This window comes from Thamnophis elegans, chromosome 15, assembly GCF_009769535.1.
Source record: "Thamnophis elegans isolate rThaEle1 chromosome 15, rThaEle1.pri, whole genome shotgun sequence".
NCBI lineage: Eukaryota > Metazoa > Chordata > Lepidosauria > Squamata > Colubridae > Thamnophis > Thamnophis elegans.
The window spans coordinates 10449928-10473043 of record NC_045555.1 but is presented as its reverse complement, the minus strand read 5'-3'; the positions used below and the strand labels follow the sequence as shown (position 1 = coordinate 10473043).

At 46.3% G+C, this 23116-nt stretch overlaps 1 protein-coding gene across 1 annotated transcript; it reads left to right on the top strand.

Annotated features, from left to right (window-relative positions):
* The first annotated feature begins 1658 nt into the window (after window positions 1–1658).
* On the top strand, window positions 1659–21733 carry AGTRAP (angiotensin II receptor associated protein). The gene is made up of 5 exons (XM_032232361.1): window positions 1659–1809; window positions 14269–14303; window positions 15545–15656; window positions 18103–18298; window positions 21187–21733. Exons 1-5 carry the CDS (start codon window positions 1783–1785, stop codon window positions 21297–21299), a joined length of 483 nt encoding a protein of 160 aa, XP_032088252.1. The 5' UTR covers window positions 1659–1782; the 3' UTR covers window positions 21300–21733.
* Window positions 21734–23116: the final 1383 nt, after the last annotated feature.

The following is a 23116-nucleotide window of genomic DNA, read 5'->3' as shown; positions in this document are numbered from 1 at the left end:
AGGAACCTTTCCCTTTCCCTTTATATTTAATATTACATGTTTTGACAGCAGCAAGAATTCTGTTTGCACAATTTTGGGCAAATGAGGAAACACCCACCGGAGATGATGTCGTTTAAAAAGAAAATGCAGATTGTGCAGAAATGCATAGATTGACGTTAAGAATAAAAGAAAAAGAAGCCACAGAGTATTTTCTTCTAACACAATTCCCCCCCTCCTCCCATTATAGTCATCACCTTACGATGATTCATTTAGTGAGTTTGATGTTACAACGGCATGGAAAAAGGTGACTTATGACAATTTTTCACACTTGACCGTTGCAGCATCCCCTGGTTACGTGATCAAATTTTGGATGCTTGCAACCGACTCACATTTATGACGGTGGCAGTGTGGCCAGGGGTCACGTGATCACTTTTTGCAACCTTCTAACAAGCCAAGTGGCTGGAGAAGCCAGATTTACTTAACAACTGGGTGACTGATTTAAGAATCAAAGCGATTCACTTAACAACCGAGGCAAGCGTCAAAAGCGGGAAACCTCACTGACCAACTGTCTCTCTTAGCGACGTGTATGTTGGGCTCAATTGTGGTTGCAATTCAAGGAGTACCCCATGTACCGTTTAGTAAAAAGATAGTAAAAATGATTAGTGACAGTCGCTACAATAAGGTTATTTCCCAATGTTATTAATCTGAATGCTACTATGTGACAATGGCTGATTCCCAGGAAGGAAGGGAGGGAGAGACAGAGAGGGAGGCAGTGAGAAAGGGAGGGAGACAAGAGGGAGGGAGAGGGGGAGGGAGGGAGAGGGAGACAGGGAGGGGGAGAGGGAGACAGGGAGAAGTAGGGAAGAGGGAGGGGGAGAGAGGCAAGGAGGGAGGGACACAGAGAGAGGGAGACAAGAGGGGAGGGGGAAGGGAGGGGGGGAGACCGGGAGGGGGAGAACGGGAGACGTAGGAAGAGGGAGGGGGAGGAGAGGCAAGGAGGGAGGGACACAGAGAGAGGGAGAAGAGGGGGGCGGGGAGAGGGAGACAGGGAGAGGGATGAGTAGGGAAGAGGGAATGGAGAGAGGCAAGGAGGGAGGGACACAGAGAGGGGGAGGGAGAAGGGGAGATGGAGACAGGGAGAAGTAGGGAAGAGGGAGGGGGAGAGAGGCAAGGAGGGAGGGACACAGAGAGAGGGAGACAAGAGGGAGGGAGAGGGGAGGTTGAGAGAGGGAGGGGTAATAGGGAGAGATGGAAGAGGGAGGGAGGGAGAGAGATCAGGGAGGGACGGACAGAGGGAGGGAGGGAGGGAGAGGGAGACAAAAGGAAGGGAGGGGAGGAAGGGAGGGGAGAGAGAGACATGAAAAGGGGGAGGGAGGGAGGCAGAGGAGGCAGTGAGAGAGGGCGGGAGGCAGAGCGGGAGACAGAGGGAGAGGAAGACAGTGGCAGGGAGACTGGGAAGAGGGAGGGGGAGAGGCAGAGAGGGGAGGAGGGAGAGTGAGAGAGAGGGAGACAAGGGGGAGAGGGAGAGAGGGCAAAGGAGGCAGTGAGAGAGGGAGCGATACAGAGAAGGAGACAGAGGGAGAGGAAGACAGTGGCAGAGAGGGGGGGGAGAGAGAGAGCCCTCTGCACAAGCTCAGAGGCTCGCCGCTTCGGGAACGCGTCGCTCCGGAGTGGCTCCTTTTTGCAGGCGGGCCGGACTTTGGAGCTGCCCCTTCCCGGAGGAGGAAGGAGGCAGGCCGGGGCGGGGCGGCCGTGAAAGAAGAAGGGGAAGGCGGCGGCGGTAGCTGCACAGGCTCCGTCGGTATGGAGATCCCCGCCGTTAACCTGAAGGTAGGTCGAGACCGACACCTGGCCAGGTAAACGGAATAAACCAAGAGTTGGAAGGGACCTTGGAGGTCTTCTAATCCAACCCCCGGCTCCAGAGACCCTCTACCATTCCAGGTGCGGAGGGAGCGCGAAGCCCCGCGGTGGGCGCGTTCCCACGACCCCCTTTAACTTGAGAGGGGGTTCTAAGCTTGCGGAGGGAAACGCGGGACCCCCGCTTCCTCGCAGGGCAGCGGGTGGGAGGGACGCGGAAGATGGGTGGGTGGGATGCCTGCCTCCCGCCCCCCTTTACTTCCCTGCCGTCCCGAGAGCCTTGGGTGGGCGTTGTAGAACGTGGGAAGGGGCGCAGGGCGAGCAGAGCCCCGGGGCCGGCGGGTTTGCCAAGTCAGCCAAGAGGGGGAAGGGGCGAGGAGAGCCGCGGGCAAGAAAGCGGAAAAGACACGCGCGCGCCAGGCTTGCAAAAGGGGGTGTGACTACAAAGTCCATAGGCAAGCAAGCAAAGGCTTGGCGGTTGGGGTTCAGGTGGCTTGCTGGGAGGCGTCTTCATCCACCTGACACCCCTGCAAGGTTGGCACTCTTGCCTCCCCCTCCACCCCGCCAGCTGTGGGAAGAAGGGAAGGAGTCTTGTGAATGGGTGGACTCCAAGCCATACGTTTCCTGGCACGTGCTCCGCAGCAGATCTCGCACACATTTAACTGCAGGAAGCAAGTGTGCAAGATAGAGGGGTGGGGGTGGGGGGAAAACTGAGTGAGGAAGCTGTGTGTGTGGGTGTGTGTGGGTGACTCAGGCTCAAAACTCTTAGAATAACAGAGTTGGAAGGGACCTTGGAGGTCTTCTAGTCCAACCCCCTGCCTAGGCAGGAAACCCTACACACCACAAATGGATATCCAACATCTTCTTAAAAACTTCCAGTGTTAGAGCATTCACAACTTCTGGAGGCAAGTTGTTCCACTGGTTAATTGTTGTAACTGTCAGGAAATTTCTCATTGGTTCTAAGTTGCTTCTCTCCTGGATTAGTTTCCACCCATTGCTTCTTGTCCTGCCCTCAGGTGCTTTGGAGAATAGTTTGACTCCCTCTTCTTTGTGGCAACCCCTGAGATACTGGAAGACTGCTATCATGTCTCCCCTAGTCCTTCTTTTCATTCAACTAGACATACCCAGTTCCTGCAAGCGTTCCTCATATGTTTTAATCTCCAGTCCCCTAATCCTCTTTGTTGCTCTTCTCTGCACTCTTCCTAGAGTCTCCACATCTTTTTTTACATCGTGGCGACCAAAACTAGATGCCATATTCCAAGTGTGGCCTTACCAAGGAATAATAAAGTGATATTAACACTTCACGTGATCTTGATTCTATCCCTCTGTTGATGCAGCCTAGAACGGTTGGGAGTAGGGGATTTTGGTTCCCTACTTGGAGTAGGGGACTTTGGATCTCTCTTGGGCCATCTCCAAGGGCCAGCTTCCTTGTGTGTGCTTGCACAGGGCCTCTGACACACCTGTGTTGTACAGATAACACAGGTGTGTCAGGGCAGTCTCCTCCCCAGTTAGAAAGGGGAATACACCACTTTGCATCACTTATCAGTGATGGTTTGCACTCATTGTAGCCGAAAACAAATGTTTGTGGGCTCCGAACTCTGGCTATAAACATTTGTTTCTCATCCTTTTGACCGTTCGAAGCAGTGCGGACTTCAACTCCCAGAATTGCCCAGAACTGGCTGGCGGGATTCTGGGAGTTGAAGTCCTCACCTCTTCAAGCGGTCCACTTTGAGAAACGGTGACTTAAATCTTCTCCCCCTAATTTGGTATCACAAATTTCTTCTTGTGGAGCTGAATTTTGTCCTGTTGATAGGAAGCCAGCACTGCAAGGCAGGATCGGACCCTACAATGGATGGGTTGACTTTTGAAATGCAGGGAGGCTGTGGCAGGGTGTAACCTTGGGAATAGGACAATCTGTTTCCGCAGAGATTCCAGGGTTGTGGTGCTGTTACACTGTATTTCCGAATCACAAAAACCTTGGGCCGGGGCGGGGGGGAACAGTTTGTGTGCCTTTGAATAAAAATGGGTCTCTTTGTTGGTGAGGAGTTACACTTTCTTGTTCTCGGTGTAGTCCTGGGATTGAGGCACAGCCTGGGTTTAGCAGAATACAGATGAACAGATTGGAAGGGACCTTATAGGTCATCTAGTCCAACCCTCCACCCAAACAGGAGACTCTACACCCGTGATGGCGAACCTATGGCGTGGGTGCCAGAAGTGGCATGCAGAGGCCTCTCTGTGGGCACGTGCCCCATCACCAGCTGCTCTTCTGCTTTCCGGCATGCACAAGTAGCAATAGCAATAGCAGTTAGACTTATATACCGCTTCATAGGGCTTTCTAAGCAGTTTACAGAGTCAGCATATCGCCCCCACAGTCTGGGTCCTCATTTCACCCACCTCAGAAGGATGGAAGGCTGAGTCAACCTTGAGCCGGTGAGATTAGAACCGCTGAACTGCAGATAACAGTCAGCTGAAGTGGCCTGCAGTACTGCACTCTACCCACTGTGCCACCTCAGCTTCTAGCCAGCTGGTCTTCGCAGGCAGCAGAGCACCGGAAAATGGCCTGAAAAACACCAAAAAACCAGACCATTTTTCAAGGCCATTTTCAGGCTGCACTTTGGGGCATTTTCTCGGTTGTTTTTGGCCCAAAAACAGCAGAAAAGCAGCTTGAAAACATCTCTGGTTTTCAGATTTCCAGTGTTCTGGCTTCCCGGTTTGGGCACTGCCGAAAAGGTTCACCATCACTGCCCTACTCCATTTCTGATTAACGGCGGTCCAGTCTCTTCTTGAAAGCCTCCAGTGATGAAGCAGACTAACAATGATTAACTTTATAATGTATGGCCAGGGGGTGGGGTGGTGGGGGTGGTGGGGGGAAGGACAATGATTTGTTGCCTTAATTCTTAGCTTGGCCTGGCTGTTAATTAGCCCTTCTGCAAACGAAGAGGCAAGAGAAGCAGCACTGATCAGCAGAGATGTTTCAATAATTGTTTTTGGGTTTAAAAAAAAAATACTAATTGGGTTTTGATAATTTAGAGTACACCCTTAAGGGAAGCGCTCCCCAAACTTGGCAACTTTAAGACTTGTGGACTTCAACTCCCAGAATTCTCCAGCCAGCATAGTTATGCTGGCTGGAGAATTCTGGGAGTTGAAGTCCACAAGTCTTAAAGTTGCCAGGTTTGAAGACCTCTGCCCTAACAGCCATGATGGTCAATCTATAGCATGCGAGGCAGAGGTGGCATGCAGAGCCCTCTCTGCTGGCACGCACACCCTCACCCCAGGTTCAGATCTCTGTGGCATTTCTTTCGTGACCTGCTGTTTCCCTGCAAACCACGAAACAGAAGCTCACGAAAGAAAAAAAATCTCACCTCTTCCCGCGTTGTCGGTGTTGGGATGCCCTGCCTCCTACGTAAATTCAGTGTTTCTGGAGGATTTTAGAAATATTAAATGAAATGCCAGTAGGTGGTTATGTATTCAATCTGGGTATATTTTATGATGAAGGATGTTTAAATAATTATAGTCAAATATAAATGGAGGTACAAGGGTAACACGTAGAAATATTTGTGTTAAAATACTTGAGTTAATATGAATTATGTTTGATGACTGTGGAAGAGATGCACGAAAACCTTTTGTAACCAACTGATACACTTTCTACAGTATGTAAGGAAGGAAGGTTTTATGTGTTGTGTTTGTTTTGGGGGGGGGAAAAATTAAAATTGAATCAATAGAGCCAAAGGTGCTTTTTCCAAAAGGCAACTGAACTTTCTTTTATTTTTTTTCCTTTGAAAATATTTTGCTTCCAAGTTGTACATTGACAATGGCAACTGCCTATAAAGAAAAATTATATCAAAATGTTTTATAGGTGGCATTTACCACTGGGAGGACTAGGAAAGATGTTTAAAAGTATGCCCGCCAAACGTTGGAAATGTAACCAGACACCAGCGTCGTATTATCATATGCGGTGGGCATGTGAAAAGGCAAAGAAATATTGTACTAAAATATATACATGGTTGGAGAAAATGTTAAAACAACATATAGATTATAAGCCAGAAATATTTTTGCTAGACATAACGCCTGAAAAGTATAATAAAGGGAACCTATATTTAATATTGTAAGGGACGTGGTGGCTAAGACACTGGGCTTGTCGATCAGAAAGGTTGGCAGTTCATCTGTTCGAATCCCTAGCGCCGCGTAACAGAGTGAGCTCCTGTTACTTGTCCCAACTTCTGCCAACCTAGCAATTCGAAAGCACGTAAAAATGCAGGTAGAAAAATAGGGACCACCTTTAGTGAGAAGGAAACAGCGTTCCGTGCGCGTTTGGCATTTAGTCATGCCAGCCACATGACCCCGGAGACGACTTTGGACACTGCTGGCTCTTCGGCTTTGAAACGGAGATGAGCACTGCCCCCTAGAGTCGGGAACGACTAGCACGTAGGCACGAGGAGAACTTTTACCTTGACCTTTATATTTAATATTACATGTTTTGACAGCAGCAAGAATTGTGTTTGCACAATTTTGGAAAAATGAGGAAACGCCCACAGAAAACGACGCAATTTTAAAAAATTTTAGATTGTGCAAAAATGGATAGATTGACATTAAAAATAAAAGAAAAAGAAGACACAGAGTATTTTCGAGCATGGGACTTGTTTGATAAATGGTTGGATAGTAAAGGTAGAAATTAGGAGTGGGAAGAGTATTATTTTATAAAAAAAACTGATTCAGACAAATATACTCTTCCTTAAGCACTTACGTATGTACGTCATGAAAAATATATAAATAAACTGTTAAAAAAAAAAAGAAAATGTTTCACTTCTCATCCAAGGAGCTTCCTCGGTTCTGACTGAACCGATGACCTGAGCGAACCTCAATCAGAACCGAAGAAGCTTCTCGGATACGAAGCGAAATGTCTTCAAGAGGAAAATGTCCAGCTGCCTTTTGGAAAAAAAAAAAAACACCTTCGGGACCCCCGCGAGCTGGGTGAGGGAGCATCTCTGTAGACGCGAAGAGAGCCTCCTTGTTCCGAGGCAGTCTACCTTGAAATCGTGGGAAGACTATTTATTGTGCAAAGGCCCGAGGAGTTCTGTTTCTGCTTGGTTGGCTTTAGAGGCTGCGCCAGAAACTGGCCTTGGTGAAATTATTAACTCAGCAGCCCATCTGAGCATCCGGCAAAAAAATTCACAATTGTCTAAAATGACAGAGAAGCCATGGAGTTTCCCCCACCCAGGCTGGGCTGTTTCTTCCCTGTGTGTGGAAATATGGATTTGAGTCATTTGTTTTCAGGCAGGTGGTTTAGATGCCACACAAGTAAGGCATGGCACTGAAAAGTAAGGGAAACGCAAAACGGGTGGTGAAAAAAAACAACAGAGAATTGCCATATTCTTTTTACCTGTCTTGGACTCATCCGTTCTCTAAGAGTCAGACCGATGATTCCCGGAGTATTGCCCAAATTTCCTTTCCTTCCTCATTCTTGGCCTGTATGTTTGTGTGTATGTGGTGCTCTTATGCTCTTACTCCCTGGTTTAAATTTTGTTCGTGCGCATGGAGGATTTTGAAAAGCTGGTCTCTAGGATTGTGATAAGCACCTTGGCACTTTCTCTGAAGGTTTCCTTTGAAGGCCTTCCGTCCTTCCTTCCCTTCCTTCTGTCCATCCTTCCTTCCTTCCTTTTTCTTTTTCTTTCTTTCCTTCCTCTGTCTCCTTCCTCCCTCTTCTTCCTTCCATCCATCTATCCATCATATCCCTTCCGCTCCCTCCTTCCTTCCTTTTTCTTCCATTCTTTCCTTTCTCCCTTCTTTCCTTCCATTCAGCCAACCATCCATTCATCCTATCTCTTCGTTCCTTCCTTCCTTCCTTCCTTCCTTCCTTCCACCGATCTATCCATCATATCCCTTCCCCTCCCACCCTCCCTCCTTCCTTTTTCTTCCTTTCTTTCCTTTCTCCCTTCCTTCCTTCCAGCCATCCAATCATCCTATCCCTTCTTTCCTTTTTCTTTCTTTCCTTTCTCCCTTTCCTTTCTTTCACCTATTCATTCATCATATCATTTCCCTCCTTTCCTTCCTCCTTCCTTCCCTCCTTCCCTTTTCTTTCTTTCCTTCTTTTTTTTCTTTCCTTCCTTCCATCCAACCATCCATCCTATCCCTTCCTTCCTTTCACCTATCCATCCATCATATACCTTCCTTCCTTCTTTCCACCCAGCCATCATATGCTTTCCCTCCCTTCCTCCTTCCTTCCTTTCTTCCTTTTTCCTTTTCTTTCTTTCCTTCCTCAGTCTCCCTCCCTCTTCTTCCTTCCAGCCATCCTATCCCTTCCTTCCTTCCTTCCACTCATCTATCCATCATATGCCTTCCCCTCCCTCCTTCCTTCCTTTTTCTTCCATTCTTTCTTTCCTTTCTCCCTTCCTTCCTTCCATTCAGCCAACCATCCATTCATCCTATCTCTTCCTCCCTTCCTTCCACCCATCTATCCATCATATCCCTTCCCCTCCCTCCCTCCTTCCTTCCTTTTTCTTCCTTTCCTTTCTTCCTTCCTTCCTTCCAGCCATCCAACCATCCTATCCCTTCGTTCCTTTTTCTTTCTTTCCTTTCTCCCTTCCTTTCTTTCACCTATTCATTCATCATATAATTTCCCTCCTTTCCTTCCTCCTTCCTCCCCTCCTTCCCTTTTCTTTCTTTCCTTCTTTTTTCTTTCTTTACTTCCTTCCATCCAACCATCCATCCTATCTCTTCCTTCCTTTTACCTATCCATCCATCATATATCTTCCTTCCTTCTTTCCACCCAGCCATCATATACTTTCCCTCCCTCCCTCTTTCCTTCCTTCCTTCTTCCCTTCCTTCCTCAAACCAATCCTGGGTTACTTGCAGGCTAAATACAAAACCAGTATACAATCAAAAACAGAGGCTACCCTATAGCAGTAAACAGGATTGTGAGTATAGCGAATAATACACACGCAGAGGAAAAACGTATACAAACACAACCAGCAACCCAACCTTGGCCCGCTAGGAGCCATTCCCATCATCAGGATACCCTCGTTCCAGAGGGCAGGTGCCAGGACAGAGAAGACACCCGTTCCTGCCAGTTGCCACTTGCTCTGCTGTAGCCTGGAGCAGTTGAAGCCGTCAGATTGTCTTCAAGGGCAGCCCCAGGTAGAGGGTGCTGCAGTAATCAAGCCATGAGGCGATTGAGGCACGGCGAGTGACGTCTGGATCTAGGAAAAGGAACAACTGGCACATGGGATGGCAAATGCACACTATTTGGGTAAGGTGACTGTGTGTGTGTGTGTGTGTGTGTGTGTGTGTGTGTGTGTGTTGGGTGGCCATATAAATACATTCAATAAATAATAATTAAAATCCATAATTGCACAGCCTCCAGGGTGTCGGGCAGGCGTGAAAAACATCCGTAAAAAAAAAAATGTGCTAAGCAATTTGCAATGGGAAACGCTTGCAAAGCGATCTTGAAGCTTGTAAAAGCTGCCCTCTCTGTTTGTTTGTTTTTTTATAATGTTGTGGTTTTTATGGGGAAAACGCAATTAAGGATTATGAAACATTTATTTCCCTCCCTGTAGTCGCTCGCACAGCCCTCCCGCTCCCATTTTAATTTTGGAAGCCGCAAGGGGGCAATTAAATTGCTCGAGTGTGGACTGTGCGTGCACTCACTGGAGCTTTTCATTTTAATAACGTTGCCCTCGGAAAACGCCCTGGGTGGATTTTAATTAGCTGAGCGCTTCTTTTTATGGGTGAAACTTCTGTGACGGAGAGCTCTCTAAAAAAAAAAAAAAAGACTTGCTGGCTCATATAATCAGATTTTTATTTCCTTCAAAAGAAAAAAATGCATGATAAATACATCACGCTACGCTTCTTTCCTGTTTAAATTAGGGCTTTTGAACGAGAATTAACAGCAGGTTGTTGGTACAGAAACATGCCAATTTATCCCCATTTCTCTCTCTGTGGTCTACATTTTGTTTGTTTGTTTAATTTGTTTGTTTAATTTGTTTTGTCAAGCATTTATAAGATAACAGATATAAGTATATACAAGATTACGAATACATGAAATGGGTATGAAAACATGCCAATATCCACATTTCTCTCTTTGTGGCCTACATTTTATTCATTCATTCATTCATTCATTCATTCATTCATTCAGTTAGCTTTGTCAAGCGTGTATAAGATAATAGATATAAGTATATACAAGATTACAAATACATGAAATGGGTACGAAAACATGCCAATTTATCCACATTTCTCTCTTTGTGGCCTACATTTTATTTATTTATTTATTTAATTAATTAATTAATTTTTGTCAAGCGTGTATAAGATAATAGATATAAGCATATACAAGATTACGAATACATGAAATGGGTACGAAAACATGCCAATATCCACGTTTCTCTCTTTGTGGCCTACATTTTATTCATTCATTCATTCATTCATTCATTCATTCAGTTAGTTAGCTTTGTCAAGCGTGTATAAGATAATAGATATAAGCATATACAAGATTACGAATACATGAAATGGGTACGAAAACATGCCAATTTATACACATTTCTCTCTTTGTGGTCCACATTTGATTTATTTTTTTAATTAATTAATTTGTTTTGTCAAGCGTGTATAAGATAATAGATATAAGCATATACAAGACTACGAATACATGAAATGGGTACGGATAAATGGGATTGTTAGGACAGGGACGGTAGGCACGCTGGTGCGCTTATGCACGCCCCCCTTATAGACCTCTTACGAATGGGGTGAGGTCGACAGTAGACAGTCTTAGGTTAAACTTTTGGGGGTTGGGGGATGTAACAAGGGAGGTCAGGTAGAGCATTCCAGGCATTGACCCCTCTGTTGCTGAAGTCGTATTTTGTGCAATCGAGTTTGGAGCGGTTTACCTTGAGTTTGTATCGATTGTGTGCTCCTGTGTTGTTGTGGTTGAAGCTGAAGCAGTCATTAACAGGTAGGACATTGCAATAGATAATTTTATGTACTAATTAATCTGAGGTCAGACCGAAGGTGGCGTAGTTCTAAGTTGTCTAAACCCAAAATTTCAAGTCTGGTGGCGCAAGGGATTCTGTTGCAAGCAGAGGAGTGGAGGACTCTTCTCGTGAAATATCTCTGGACTCGCTCGATTATACTAATGTCCGATATGCAATGTGGGTTCCAGACAGACGAACTGTATTCAAGAATTGGTCTAGCAAAGGTTTTGTATGCTCTGGTTAGTGTTACAGTGTTACCAGAGAAAAAGCTACGCAGGATTAGGTTAACAACTCTTAGTGCCTTTTTGGCAATGTTGTTACAGAGAGCTCTGGCGCTTAGATCATTAGACCACAACTAAAAAAACGGAAAGTCCCTCCAGAAACGAATTTGGGAACACTGCTCTCCGGCAGTGTTTCTCAACCTTGGCAACTTGAAGATGTCCGGACTTCAACTCCCAGAATTCCCCAGCCAGCATTCGCTGGCTGGGGAATTCTGGGAGTTGAAGTCCGGACATCTTCAAGTTGCCAAGGTTGAGAAACACTGCTCTCCAGGCTACAAATCAGGATTTTAAGGTAGGGTAGAAGCAGTTTAGAAGCAAAAGAAGGCCGTTTTGAGGCTTGCTCAGAAGTGTTTTTTAAGAATGCAAGAACTTTGTTGCATCAGGGGGGAAAAACCACCCTTCACCATCTATTAGCAAATAACAGCATTTGGGTTGTGCAATTGTTCAAGAAGAGAAAGTAAAAAGTGCTTCAATGTAGATTTGACTGCAGGAAGGAAGGCATTTGTGGGGAAGTTTATGGCGTAAAAAAGAGAGGCTTACGGTATTTAAAGCCTCTTTTCCTGGTCTGGTGGAATTTTAGAAAGTACATGTTTTTTTAAAACATGGTTTCACTTCTCCAGATTATGTAGAGACGATGTGGCTGCGTTAAGGATTTTTCTCTAGCTTTCACGTTTTCCAGATATATTCATATTGTTGTTGTTGTTAGTTGCGAAGTCATATCCGACCCATCGTGACCCCATGCCATGGACAATGTTCCTCCAGGCCTTCCTGTCCTCTACCATCCCCTGGAGTCCATTTAAGAGATGCCGACTGCTTCGGTGACTCCATCCAGTCACCTCATTCTCTGCCGTCCCATTCTTCTTTTGCCCTCAATTCTTCCCAGCATGAGGCTCTTCTCCAGTGAGTCTTTCTTCCTTCTCATTAGGTGGCCAAAGGACTTGAGTTTCCTCTTCAGGATCTGGCCTTCTGAAGAGCAGTCAGGGTTGATCTCCTCTAGGACTGACCAGTTGGATCGCCTTGCAGTCCAAGGGACTCTCAGGAGTCTTCTCCAACACCAGAGTTCAAAGGCCTCCATTTTTGGCGTTCAGCCATCCTTATGGTCCAACTTTCACAGCCATCCATTGCAACTGGGAAAACCAGAGCCTTGACTATACACACTTTTGTTGGCAGGGTGATGTCTCTGCTTTTTAGTAGGCTGTCTAGATTTGCCATAGCTTTCCTCCCCAGGAGTAAGCATCTTTTAATTTCTTGGCTGTAGTCCCCATCTGCGGTGATCTTGGAGCACAGGAAAATAAAATCTGTCACTACCTCCATTTATTCACCATCTATTTGCCAGGAATTGAGAAGGCCAGATGTCATGTTGTTAGTTTTCTTAATGTTGAGTTTCAAGCCAATGCTCATATACAGCTGTGCAACTGGTTTATTATTCCTGAATCTTAAGGCACAACATTGATTTATTGCTTTTTTTTTTCCTGGTAGCTTTTTGTGATTCTGGAAATACAAACCAGGGTGATTCGTGCCACAGGGCTTAAATGAAATTGCGCTCTGGATCTAAATTGTTATTTTTAAAAATTCTCTTGGTTTAATGTTCCTGCCCAGATATTTTCATCTTTGCTGGATCTGCAATCTTGTGGCATGACTAATTGTGTTACATTTTGTTTTTTGTTTCTTAAAAAAACTGCCTAAGAGCCAGCCATGGGGAACATGTGACATGTGAAACATTTATTTTTACAAAATGAATAATATTGGCATTGTTGCTTGCTTGCTCATGTGGGATCAAAGATACAAACTTCCTGGCTTTCTGGTTTTCAAGGAATTCCTCACCACCGTAACCGAGATAATTCCTTGAGCTCAGTCAATTCAATTTATTACAGTCATAGACCAGAACAAATAAAAACACTCAACAAATATCCAATTAAACATGCTAGAGTAAAAACTGAATTGATCATTGAGCTAATTATGCTTGAGATCAACTTTATATACGGCATAAAACAAATTAGGGTTTGTTAGCAAGACTTTTTTCCCATCAAATAAATGTGTGAAATAATGCAGAGCATGTTTTTTTTTGTTGCCAAGTTTGGAGCAAACTTCTAGGAATGTCACAGGAACGAATATCTCGCAATAGTGTGAATTTGTCATACTGGTATGAAAGCTTTCTACGTGTGTGTGTGTGTGTGTGTGCGTTTTTGCACAACCCCTTTCATCAACCTGATGCCTCCCCCCCCCCCCCCAGATTAGCCCAGATCCAAAACTGTTGGGCTTTTAAAGAGTTCCCTTTTTCAAAACACACACACACACACACACACACACACACACACACACACACACCGAGGAAACAATAGAAATTTGGGCACAAAGACACATTAGTGAATGTTCCCAATATCTGTGCCTATGGAGATTTCCAGCATCCAGGTCATGGTTGTCCCAAAGGTGCTTTTTCAGGAGGCAACTGGACTTTCTGGTTTTTCCTTTGAAGCCGTTTCGCTTCTCATCCAAGAAGCTTCTTCAGCTCTGACTGGATGGTGGGGAAGGGAAGGATGGATACTCCTTGCAGACAGCTGGTGATTTGCGTCCTTTTAGAGAGTCGTTGAGGCCACTTGGAGGTTTATCTCTGTCTTCAGGGTCACCCGAGCAGTGAAAATGTGTGCGGAGCCATTCTTGGACCTGCTGAAAGGACTGTGTTGTAAACTGGAGATGAAGGATGTTTTCCCCCCTAACCCTAACCCTAACCCTAACCCTAACCCTCTCTGTTGGGAGAGGGCTGTTCAATTTGGACATAGATGGCCTCTTTGACCCCTCTTCTTTCAAATCAGTGGTCCTCTCTGACCAAAATGTGGACTTTGCTGTCTTCAAAAGAGGGGCCCGTGTCTTTTCAATGCAGATGAACTGCTCAATCTTGTCCTGATGGGTCTGTTCTCCTATGTTGAGCCATGTGTTTATGAAGTGGTTGTTTTGTTTCCCCAAATGAACAGCTGTCTCGCAAGGGGTATCAATCCTTCCATTCCCCACCCATCCAGCCAGAGCTGAAGAAGCTTCTCGGAAGAGAAGCAAAATGTCTTCAGAGGAGAAAAAAAACCTCTTGAAAAAGCACCTCGGGGCTCCCAATGAATACCCTCGAAACAAGAAAAGTTGATTTTAAAATGTTTTGGGTTTTTTTAAGGAGTTTGACTCTATTCTTTCTGTTTCACTTTTAGGCCATCGTCCTGGTTCACTGGCTCCTGACCATATGGTGAGTGACACAGTTGTGCTCGGGAATTTGTGGGTTTGTGGAAACTATCACGGACAATTCTGAAATGGGTACCTTGGCCATACATGGCGATCTCTCCCATAACGGTGCGCATCTGACTGGGATATAAATAGGGTTAAACGGTTGCAGATCGGTGGAAAGGGGGGACCCCAGAGAACCCCTGTGGGGGGCAGAGAATGTGCAACCTGGTTGGCAACGAGACAGGGGCCGGTTTTAGGAAATGGCCCAAGTTTTTTTATTTTTTTCAGTCTTTATTTAAAAACTAGCTGATAACCTGGGGTTGCCCAGGTATTTATTTATAGGGGGACAATGTCCAGAGCGAACACCATGTCTAATGTTGGATTTTCCCCTTTACCAGAGGGAGTCCCCTTGTGGAGTACTGTGAAGCCGTTTCCATGGCAACTCCACTGCACTGCAGAGTAGAAGCCATTTTATGGTAGTACGGTAGAAGCCATTTTAAGGCACAACAGGGTGTATCTTAACAGAAAACACACCGCTGGCTGGGGGATTCTGGGAGTTGAAGTCCACAGGACTTAAAAGTTGCCAAGGTTGAGAAACACTGGACTAGACAGTCATTTATCTCAAATTTTATAGGGTCTCCTGCTCGAGCAGGGGGTTGGACTAGAAGACCTCCAAGGTCCCTCCCAGCTCTATTCTGATTATTACCACTTTGAAGTTACATTATCACAGGCAGCCCTTGAGGTGTGACCACATCAGAGCCCAACATTTCCCCTCGGGATGTGAGACCTTTGTTTAAATGAATTTTGCCCCGTTTCGCAACCTTTCTTTCCACCGTTGCTAAGTGAATCCCTGCATTTGTTAGTCAGTCAGGTGGTTCTTAAGCGAATCTGGCTTCTCCGCTGGCTTTCGCTTGTCAGAAGGCCACAAAAGTTGATCGCATGACCTCAGGAGACGTGTCAATGTCATATAGAGGAGTCAGTTGTCAAGCGCCTGAATTTTGATCATGTGACTGTGGGGGGGGGGAAGATGCCACCCCGGGGTCTTAGGGGTGAAAAGCAGCCCTAAGCCAGCGCCATTGTCACTTTGAACAGTCACTAAAGGGGCAGTTCTCCGTCAAGGGCAACCTGCATTGTCTTTGCTATTTGGATTTATATCCTTCCCAGGCCGGTGTTTAGAGTGCGGCTCCTACTTTTCCTCACAACAACCCTGCGAGGTAGGCCTGGGTGGCAGAGGGCATGGAGTAAATCCGTCTTCTTTTGCAGGGGATGCATGGCGCCTTGGCTACCCAACACGTACAGCTGGAGCAACTTCACTGTGCTGGCTCTGGGCGTCTGGGCAATTGCGCAGCGAGATTCGGTGGATGCCATCTTCATGGTGGGTGGATATTTCCCCCCCCCAAAAAAAATTTATTTTTGTTACGTAATTAAAAATTATTTTGTAGGCAAGAGTATTGTCCGGTTTCCCCCCTCCCCCTTTGAACATTTTCACCTATACATAATTCATTTTACATTAGGTTTTCCTTTCCAATTTTAGCCGTATTTCTTTCCTATTTCATATTTTCAACCAATTTTGTTGTATTTAAGTACCAGGACAATAAAAGATCATACTTAATTTTTCCAACTTACAATTTTTTTATTAAAGTTTTTTATTTTATTTTTAATTTTCAAAACAAACACAACACATAAAATATTCCTTTTTTACTTACTGGAGAAAGTGTATCAGTTGGTTACAAAAAACCTTCGTGCACCCCTGCCACAGGCACCCCCAACACAAGTGACATCGAGCTGGCCACACCCACCCTGGCCACGCCCCCCCCATGGTTAAACACACCCCTGATGTGGCTCTCCATGAAATCGTGTTTGACACCCCTGCTCTAGGAAGGGTGCAGAGAAGAGCAACGAAGAGGATTAGGGGACTGGAGGCTAAAACATGCCAATTGCAGGAACTGGGCATGGTTAGTCTAGTGAAGAGAAGGGCCAGAAGTGACAAGAGAGCAGTCTTCCAATATTTGAGGGGCTGCCCCCCTATAAAAGGGGTGTTGTCAACCCATGGGTGAAATGCTACTGGTTTGAGCTGGTTCGCCCCGAGCCGCTAGTAAAAAATGCTACTGGTTCACAGAACCGGGAGTAAAAAATACTAAAAAAAATTTTTTTTTTCTTTTTAAAAAAGGCTCCGACAATCACACGTTGCACAGCTGATCTTTGGAACTTTTTTTTTTTAAATTAAAGCGTTTTTTTTTACTATAAGTTCTCTGGAAATGCAGGAGTGGGGGGGGGAGGGTCCGTTTTTGTTATCATCAGGCTTCCCTAGCTGAAGCCTGCTAGGCCAAAAGTGGGGGTGGAGGTGCAAAGAAAGAAAGAAAGAAAGAGAGAAAGAGAGAAAGAAAGAAAGAAAGAAAGAGAGAGAGAAAGAGAGAGAGAAAGAGAGGGAGAGAAAGAAAGGAAGGAAGGAAGGAAGGAAGCGAAAGGAAGAAAAAAATAAAGGAAGGAAGAAAGGAAGAAATGAGGGGAGGGGAGGGGAGAAGGAAGGAAGGAAAGGAGAAAGAAAAAGAGAAGAAAGAAAAAGAAACAGAGGGAGGGAGGGAGGAAAAAAGGAGAGAAAGGAAGGACTGCAAACCTGACTACCAAATGCAGCTTCAGAGGATAATCCCGGGCTGGAAGGGACCTGAAGGTCATCTAGTCCAACCCCCTGCTCCAGCAGGACATTGTTAAACCCAGTTTCTGTCTTTTGATCCCCCAGTTACATGACTACATAGCCACACCCACCCAGTCACACCAAGCCACGCCCCCAGAACTACATAGCCACACCCACCCCACCACCACCAAGCCACGCCCCCAGAACCGGTAATAAAATATTTGAGATTTCCCCACTGGGTCAACCGATTCTCCAATGCCCCAGAAGGCAGGACAAGACACGAGGGAAGCTTCTGTGGTGTGATGAGTAGGGGCACGGCCCAGAGATAACAGAAACAGCTTGCACTACAAACCGCTCCTTTGTTGCTCCAAATGTCCCCAAATGCTCCCATGTTTCTGAGAAGTCCCAGAACCAAGAGATGACAAACCCCCACAAACACTTCAAGCAGTCTCTGGCTGCAAATATTCCAACCCAGCGCTGTGTACACCGCAGCTGCACAGCAATAAATCCAGCAGAGCAAATCAAGGAGTTCAGGAAGCAAAAGAGCCAGGTAGTTAGTCCAGAGTGCCGGAAAGAATGCAAGGGCTCTTGGGAAGTTCAAACGTCAGCACTCAACACTTCAGGAACTCGGGGTTCAACTCAATGCCCCTCCCCACAGCATCTCTTTAAGGTGTGCCCTGTGAAGATGGGCGAGGCACTCTTCTCCTGAGTAGCCTGCTTAGTCAGCGCTGTTCTCGCCTTCTCTCCACTCTCCGTGCTCTTGGATCAGGAGCGGGTGGTCCTTGCTCCTCGCCTGAGCTCTGCTTCTCATGTCATCCTGCCCCTTTTCCTCCCTGCCTACAAGTTGTTCTAATCCTGAAAGGCCCTGGCCTGAGTGGCCCTCCCCTTCCTCATTTTCCTCCGAAGACAACGAAGCCGCCCCCTCGTCTTCCCCCGCATATTCAGGCTCCAAAGGGGTTGTGACAATAGGAGAAATTTTCCTGGCCATGAGAATAATTAACCATGGAACAACACTTGCCTCCAGAAATTATGAATGGAAGGTTTTAAGAAGCTATTAGACAACGCTTGGTTTGAAGTGGGATAGGGTCTCCTGCCCGAGCAGGGGGTTGGATTAGAAGACCTCTAAGGTCCCTTTGAACTCTGTGGCTCTGTTGACGATGCCCTTCGGCTTTGTTTCCTTCTCTAGTTCCTGACCGGCTTGCTGTTGACCATCCTGACCGACATTGTCCACTTCAGCCTCTACTACCAGCTGTTGAAGCTGACCGATACCATACGCTTCTGCACTGGCATGGCCATTTTTAGCCTCCTCCTCAAGCCTTTGTCCTGCTTCTTTGCCTACCAGATGTACCGAGAACGGGGCGGAGAGTACGCCCTGAACCTAGGTAGGCTGGGAAAGTCTCGCGTCTCCAAATCCCGGTTCTCGGCCCGGTCCGGTCTCCCAAGGAGTGGAGTTTTCATCCACTTGGTCTGTTTTCAGGGGTGGGGTTGAAAAATTTTAACAACTAGTTCTCTGCCCAGTTGCTGGGTGGGCGTGGCCATGGGGGCGTGGCCTACTCGGCTTCCTACACCACAGGGGGAGGCGATTTTTGCCCTTCCCAGGATCCGGAGGGTGAAAACGGCTTCCCTCGGGTTCCGTTTCCGGACTTTCGATACTTCCGGTAGGCCCATTTTTTGCCCTCCCGGAGCCCCCACGCGGGCCCTGCACTTACTTGGCATCCCAAATGGGCTGGGTGGAGACTCCAGGGAGAGGCGTGGCCGGGTGGGCGGGGTTAGCCAGTCCTTGCAAGTACTGGTTTGGCGAACCAGATTAAAATTAACATCCAGTTCGCCCGAACCCATCTAAACTGGCTGAATCCCACCCCTATCTGTTTTCCTGCACAACTAAGAATGATGGCTTGTTTCGCTTGCTATTCCCGCTTGCTCTGGCCTTTGGTTCCTCTGTTTTGCCCGTTTTTGTCCCGCACGCCAAGCCCATTCTGGGGGGGAATCTTTTATTTGGTTTCTCTTCCGTTGCAGAGCTGGAGAGCCCACCGGACCGCTGGTTGATCCGGGATAGTAATGTTTCCAATACTTTGCCCTTCCAGGATGGCTTTTGAAGTCAACTTTCTCTTTAATTCATTGGTTGTTTGTCATGGACTGTCGCTTTCTGCTTGCAAGGTGTTTCCTCCTCCTCCTCCATCATTTCCTTTCCTCCTTCTTCTCCTTTATTTCCTTCTCCACTTCTCTTTCATCATCTCTTTTGCCTTCAGTTTTCCTTCACCATCTTTTCTTCCGTCATATCTTCTTTTACCTTCTCTGTCTCCTCTTCCTCCCTCATCTTTTCTCCCCTTCTTGTCCTCCTCCTTGTTCTTCTCCCCGATCTCCTTCTGTATTCTCTTTCTCCATCTTCTCTTTCTCCTTCATTTTTTCTCCCCATCATCTTCTTCTTGTTCTCCTCCTCCATCATCATCCTCTCCTCAATCTTTTCTTCCTCCTTTATCTTTTCTTTCATCTTCTACATCTTTTCTTCCTCCTCTATCTTGCCTTTCTCCTTCATCTTTTCCTTCATCTTCTTTCCTCATCCATGCTCTCCTTGTCCACCTTCTTCCTCCTTCACCTTTTCTTCTCAACTATCCTTTTCTTCCGCCTCCATCTTCTCTTCACCCATGTTCTCCTCTATCTTCCCCATCTCTTTCTCCTCCTCTTCCTCATTCATGTTCTCCTCCATCTTCTCCACCTTCTTTCTCCTTCATCTTTTCTCCCCAGCTTCTCCTTCTCTTTCTCCTTCATCTTCTCCACCTTCCTCTCCTGCTGTTAGAAATGCCATAACTGAAGGCCCACTGAATCTCAAGCGTGCCTTTGTGGTTGCAGAAGCTTCATCCTCTTCCAAGAAGCTAGCTTTTTTTCCTCTCCTACAAGGGAACACAAATGGGACTTTATTTAGATACCTGTCCCATAACACAGAGGCTGTAAAAACGTGCAATATTAAAGCCAGATTTTGTAAAGGTGTGTGATCAGTTGCCTCCTCAATTTGCTGTTTTGTGGAACCTTGATTTTGCTCAAGCATGAGGAGTTATTAAGTGAGGAATAATGGTGCAAATGTCCGTATGTTCTTTTGCACTCTTTCAGAAGACATGAAGACCTGGGCAGGATCAGGCCTCCCTTCCCAGCCACACACATTATTTCCAGCTCTTTAGAAAAATTGTAAAGAGGAAGTGGGTCCAGAAACACATTCCCATGCCTCTTTGGTCCATCTAAGCATCAAACACCCTAAGATGATCTGGTGATATATGGAATGGACTGCAAGTCCCATCATTCTCCACTCCTTGCCAACAATTGCTGGGCTTTAGGAATCCCATAATAGTCAGATGTCTCCCTGATCGGTCATGGAGCTGCTCCCAGCTATATTTTTCTCAGATTCTCCAAGATGGGACCGTATTATACGGGATAAGATCTCTGGAGTTTGAAACCAATTCAGCCCCACTTTGGGTGTGGTTCTCTGGACCCACCTATGCGTATCCCAAAGACCCAGGGGAATAAGCTTCCTTAAGGTAGACTGCCTCCTGCTTGGGAGGTTTTGTTCCCCACACATCTTTTGGCGGGGCTGCTGTTTGCAATTTACTCAATGATTTCAGACTACAGTGAGTCAAATTTTCGTTAATTCGGTGGTGCAACGGGCTGTAGCTTCCAGGCCCTGACCTCGAATAAGGCTTGGGCTGTGCCGAACTGAAGTCAACCCACCCAGCAGCTTTTGGGGTTTGCGAGAATTGTGTGGCACCTAAACAGAGACGGCCGACCAAATACATCTAGCTAAGTTGGCATAATGGGACACGGTGCCTCAGTGGCTAAGACGCTTGTCGATCAGTTTGGCGGTTCGAATCCCTAGCGCCACCTAACCAAGTGAGCTGTCACTCATCCCAGCTTCTGCCAACCTAGCAGTTCAAAAGCACGTAAAAAATGCAAGTAGACAAATAGGAACCACCTTTGGTGGGAAGGTAACAACGTTCCGTGCTCCTTCGGCATTGGGTCATGCCGGCCACATGACCACGGAGACGTCTTCGGACAGCACTGGCTCTTCAGCTTTGCAACAGAGATGAGCACCGCCCCCTAGAGTCAGGAACGAGTAGCACATATGTGTGCAAGGAGAACCTTTACCTTTAATTTGGCATAGAGGTGACGCTGTCAGACCCCGAACTGCCCTAAAACTTCCATTTATTGACACTAAATTGGGAAGGACTGGGAGGGACGTGAGGCCTGCCCACTAAAATGTGCTTCCATCTCACCTTTGCAGGTGTGTTTGGCGTCAGCCAGGATACCAGTGCCTACCAGTCTATTGATACTCCAAACCCGCCGCGCCCGTACCCCGACGTGGCGAGCAAGGGAGCACCTCCACCTTCTTACTGACAGCCTTTTGCAGAGAGCTGAAGCAGCTGGTCCCTCTTTGTATCTTCTTTGGAAAGGAACCTTACTTGTTTTCTCTCGGTGTGCCATTCTCCGACTGGAGGAGACGCTGGAGGGAAAGTTACCCCTGGCCCATAATTCACCCCCCCAAAATACGTGCTTTTCAGCAGGCAAAAGGCACAGCAACTCCCCCCCCCACTTCATGTCGTCCAGCGTGGCTCGTGGCATCGGTGACCGACCTGGCCTGGTTGATGTTTGCAGAAGACGGCGGCTGGAGAAACGGCTGAAGGTCGGAGAGAGAGAGAGAGAGAGAGAGAGAGGCGGTGAACATTATCGCAAACGTCGCCCCCAACTGCAATTCCTTTATTCCCAATAGATTTGCTTTAAAGTGCCTTCAATTTTCTTTTTCTCTGGAATTTTATTTTCGGGAAGAATTAAACAAGCTTTTTTTTTAATAAAATGTTTCTCAATCAGTTTTCTTTCTTTTTTTCAATTTTTTTTTAAAATATAACTTTATACATATTATAGGAACAACGTGTTGACAAAATCTTTCCTTTTACATCCTCTCATTTACATAATCCATTTACATCTCAGCTTGGTTTTCACTTTCAGGGGAATTATTTTCTTCCATTATTTTCCATTTTTTATACTCACTTTTTCTTAATACGTAAACAATATCCTCACTTGCCCCTTTAAAAATTACTCCAAATTACAATTTCATATTTCTACATTAGTCTATTTTACTATAAGCAATATATATTCTCTAATTACGTTTTAACACAGAGAGCTTTTCTTTCGATGTTTTTCTACAATTAGCAATATACTGTAATTACTTTATTTCTTAATAAAGAATTAACAAACCATTCATACTGCTCTTCTCTTTAACCTACTAATACAACTCTTTCCGTTTTCATTTTCAAAGGTCTCCGTGGTTTGGTATTGCTTTCGCCAGGGTTAAGTTTGCAAATTTCCTCATGGAAACAGTAGTTTGGGAGAGAAAAATAAAAGAAAAATGCTAAATTGGAGCGGGGGTCTTGTGACATCCAAGCTGTACTCCAACTCCCATCAGGCACTCTGTAAAACCTGGTTCTGCATCGACTTAAAAAAAATGAATGAATTTGTAGGATGCCCTTAAGTCCTGTTTTTTTTTTTTCAGATTTATTTACTGCTTAAAACCCTTTTTTAAGAAACCCCCTGCTAATATATCCTTTTGATTGCCGCCTTGCTTTCTGGAATCTGGAGGAGGCGGCTTGGATGACAGCTCCCAGCATTCCCAGCGAGGTTGGGAATGATGGGTGTTGTGGTTGAACACCATGAAAGGAGGAAACTGGAATAAATTAACAGAATTAAATCAAGAGTTGGAAGGGACCTTGGAGGTCATCTTAGTCCAACCCCCCCCCCAAAAAAAAATAAAAAGGGAAGAGATTGGAAGACAACCTGGGGGACTTACTTTTCACTTTGCAAGTTTCGTAGTTTCCAGAATTTTTATTCCGCCCCGTGGAGATGAAGCCTTCCTTCACACGTGCTTTCCATCCCGGGTCTTCCTCCTTGAGAAACGTTCGCATCGAGGGCTAAAACTCGCTTAGCCGTCCTCGGCCGTCGCGGCCCCCCTGCCGGCCCCCTTCCCGGAGCTGCCGCGGCCGCGCAAACACCCCTTGAATCCCCCCGTCCCCCGGCTGCATTTTTGTCCGTTTAAAAGTCGGCGCGGGGAGGGAGGGAAGTGGTGGGAGACGCTTCAACGGAAAGGGGGCTCGTTTTCATTACACAAACCCCCGCCCCGTCCAGTCTGCCCCTCCTTGCCTCGCTTTTCCGACAGGTAG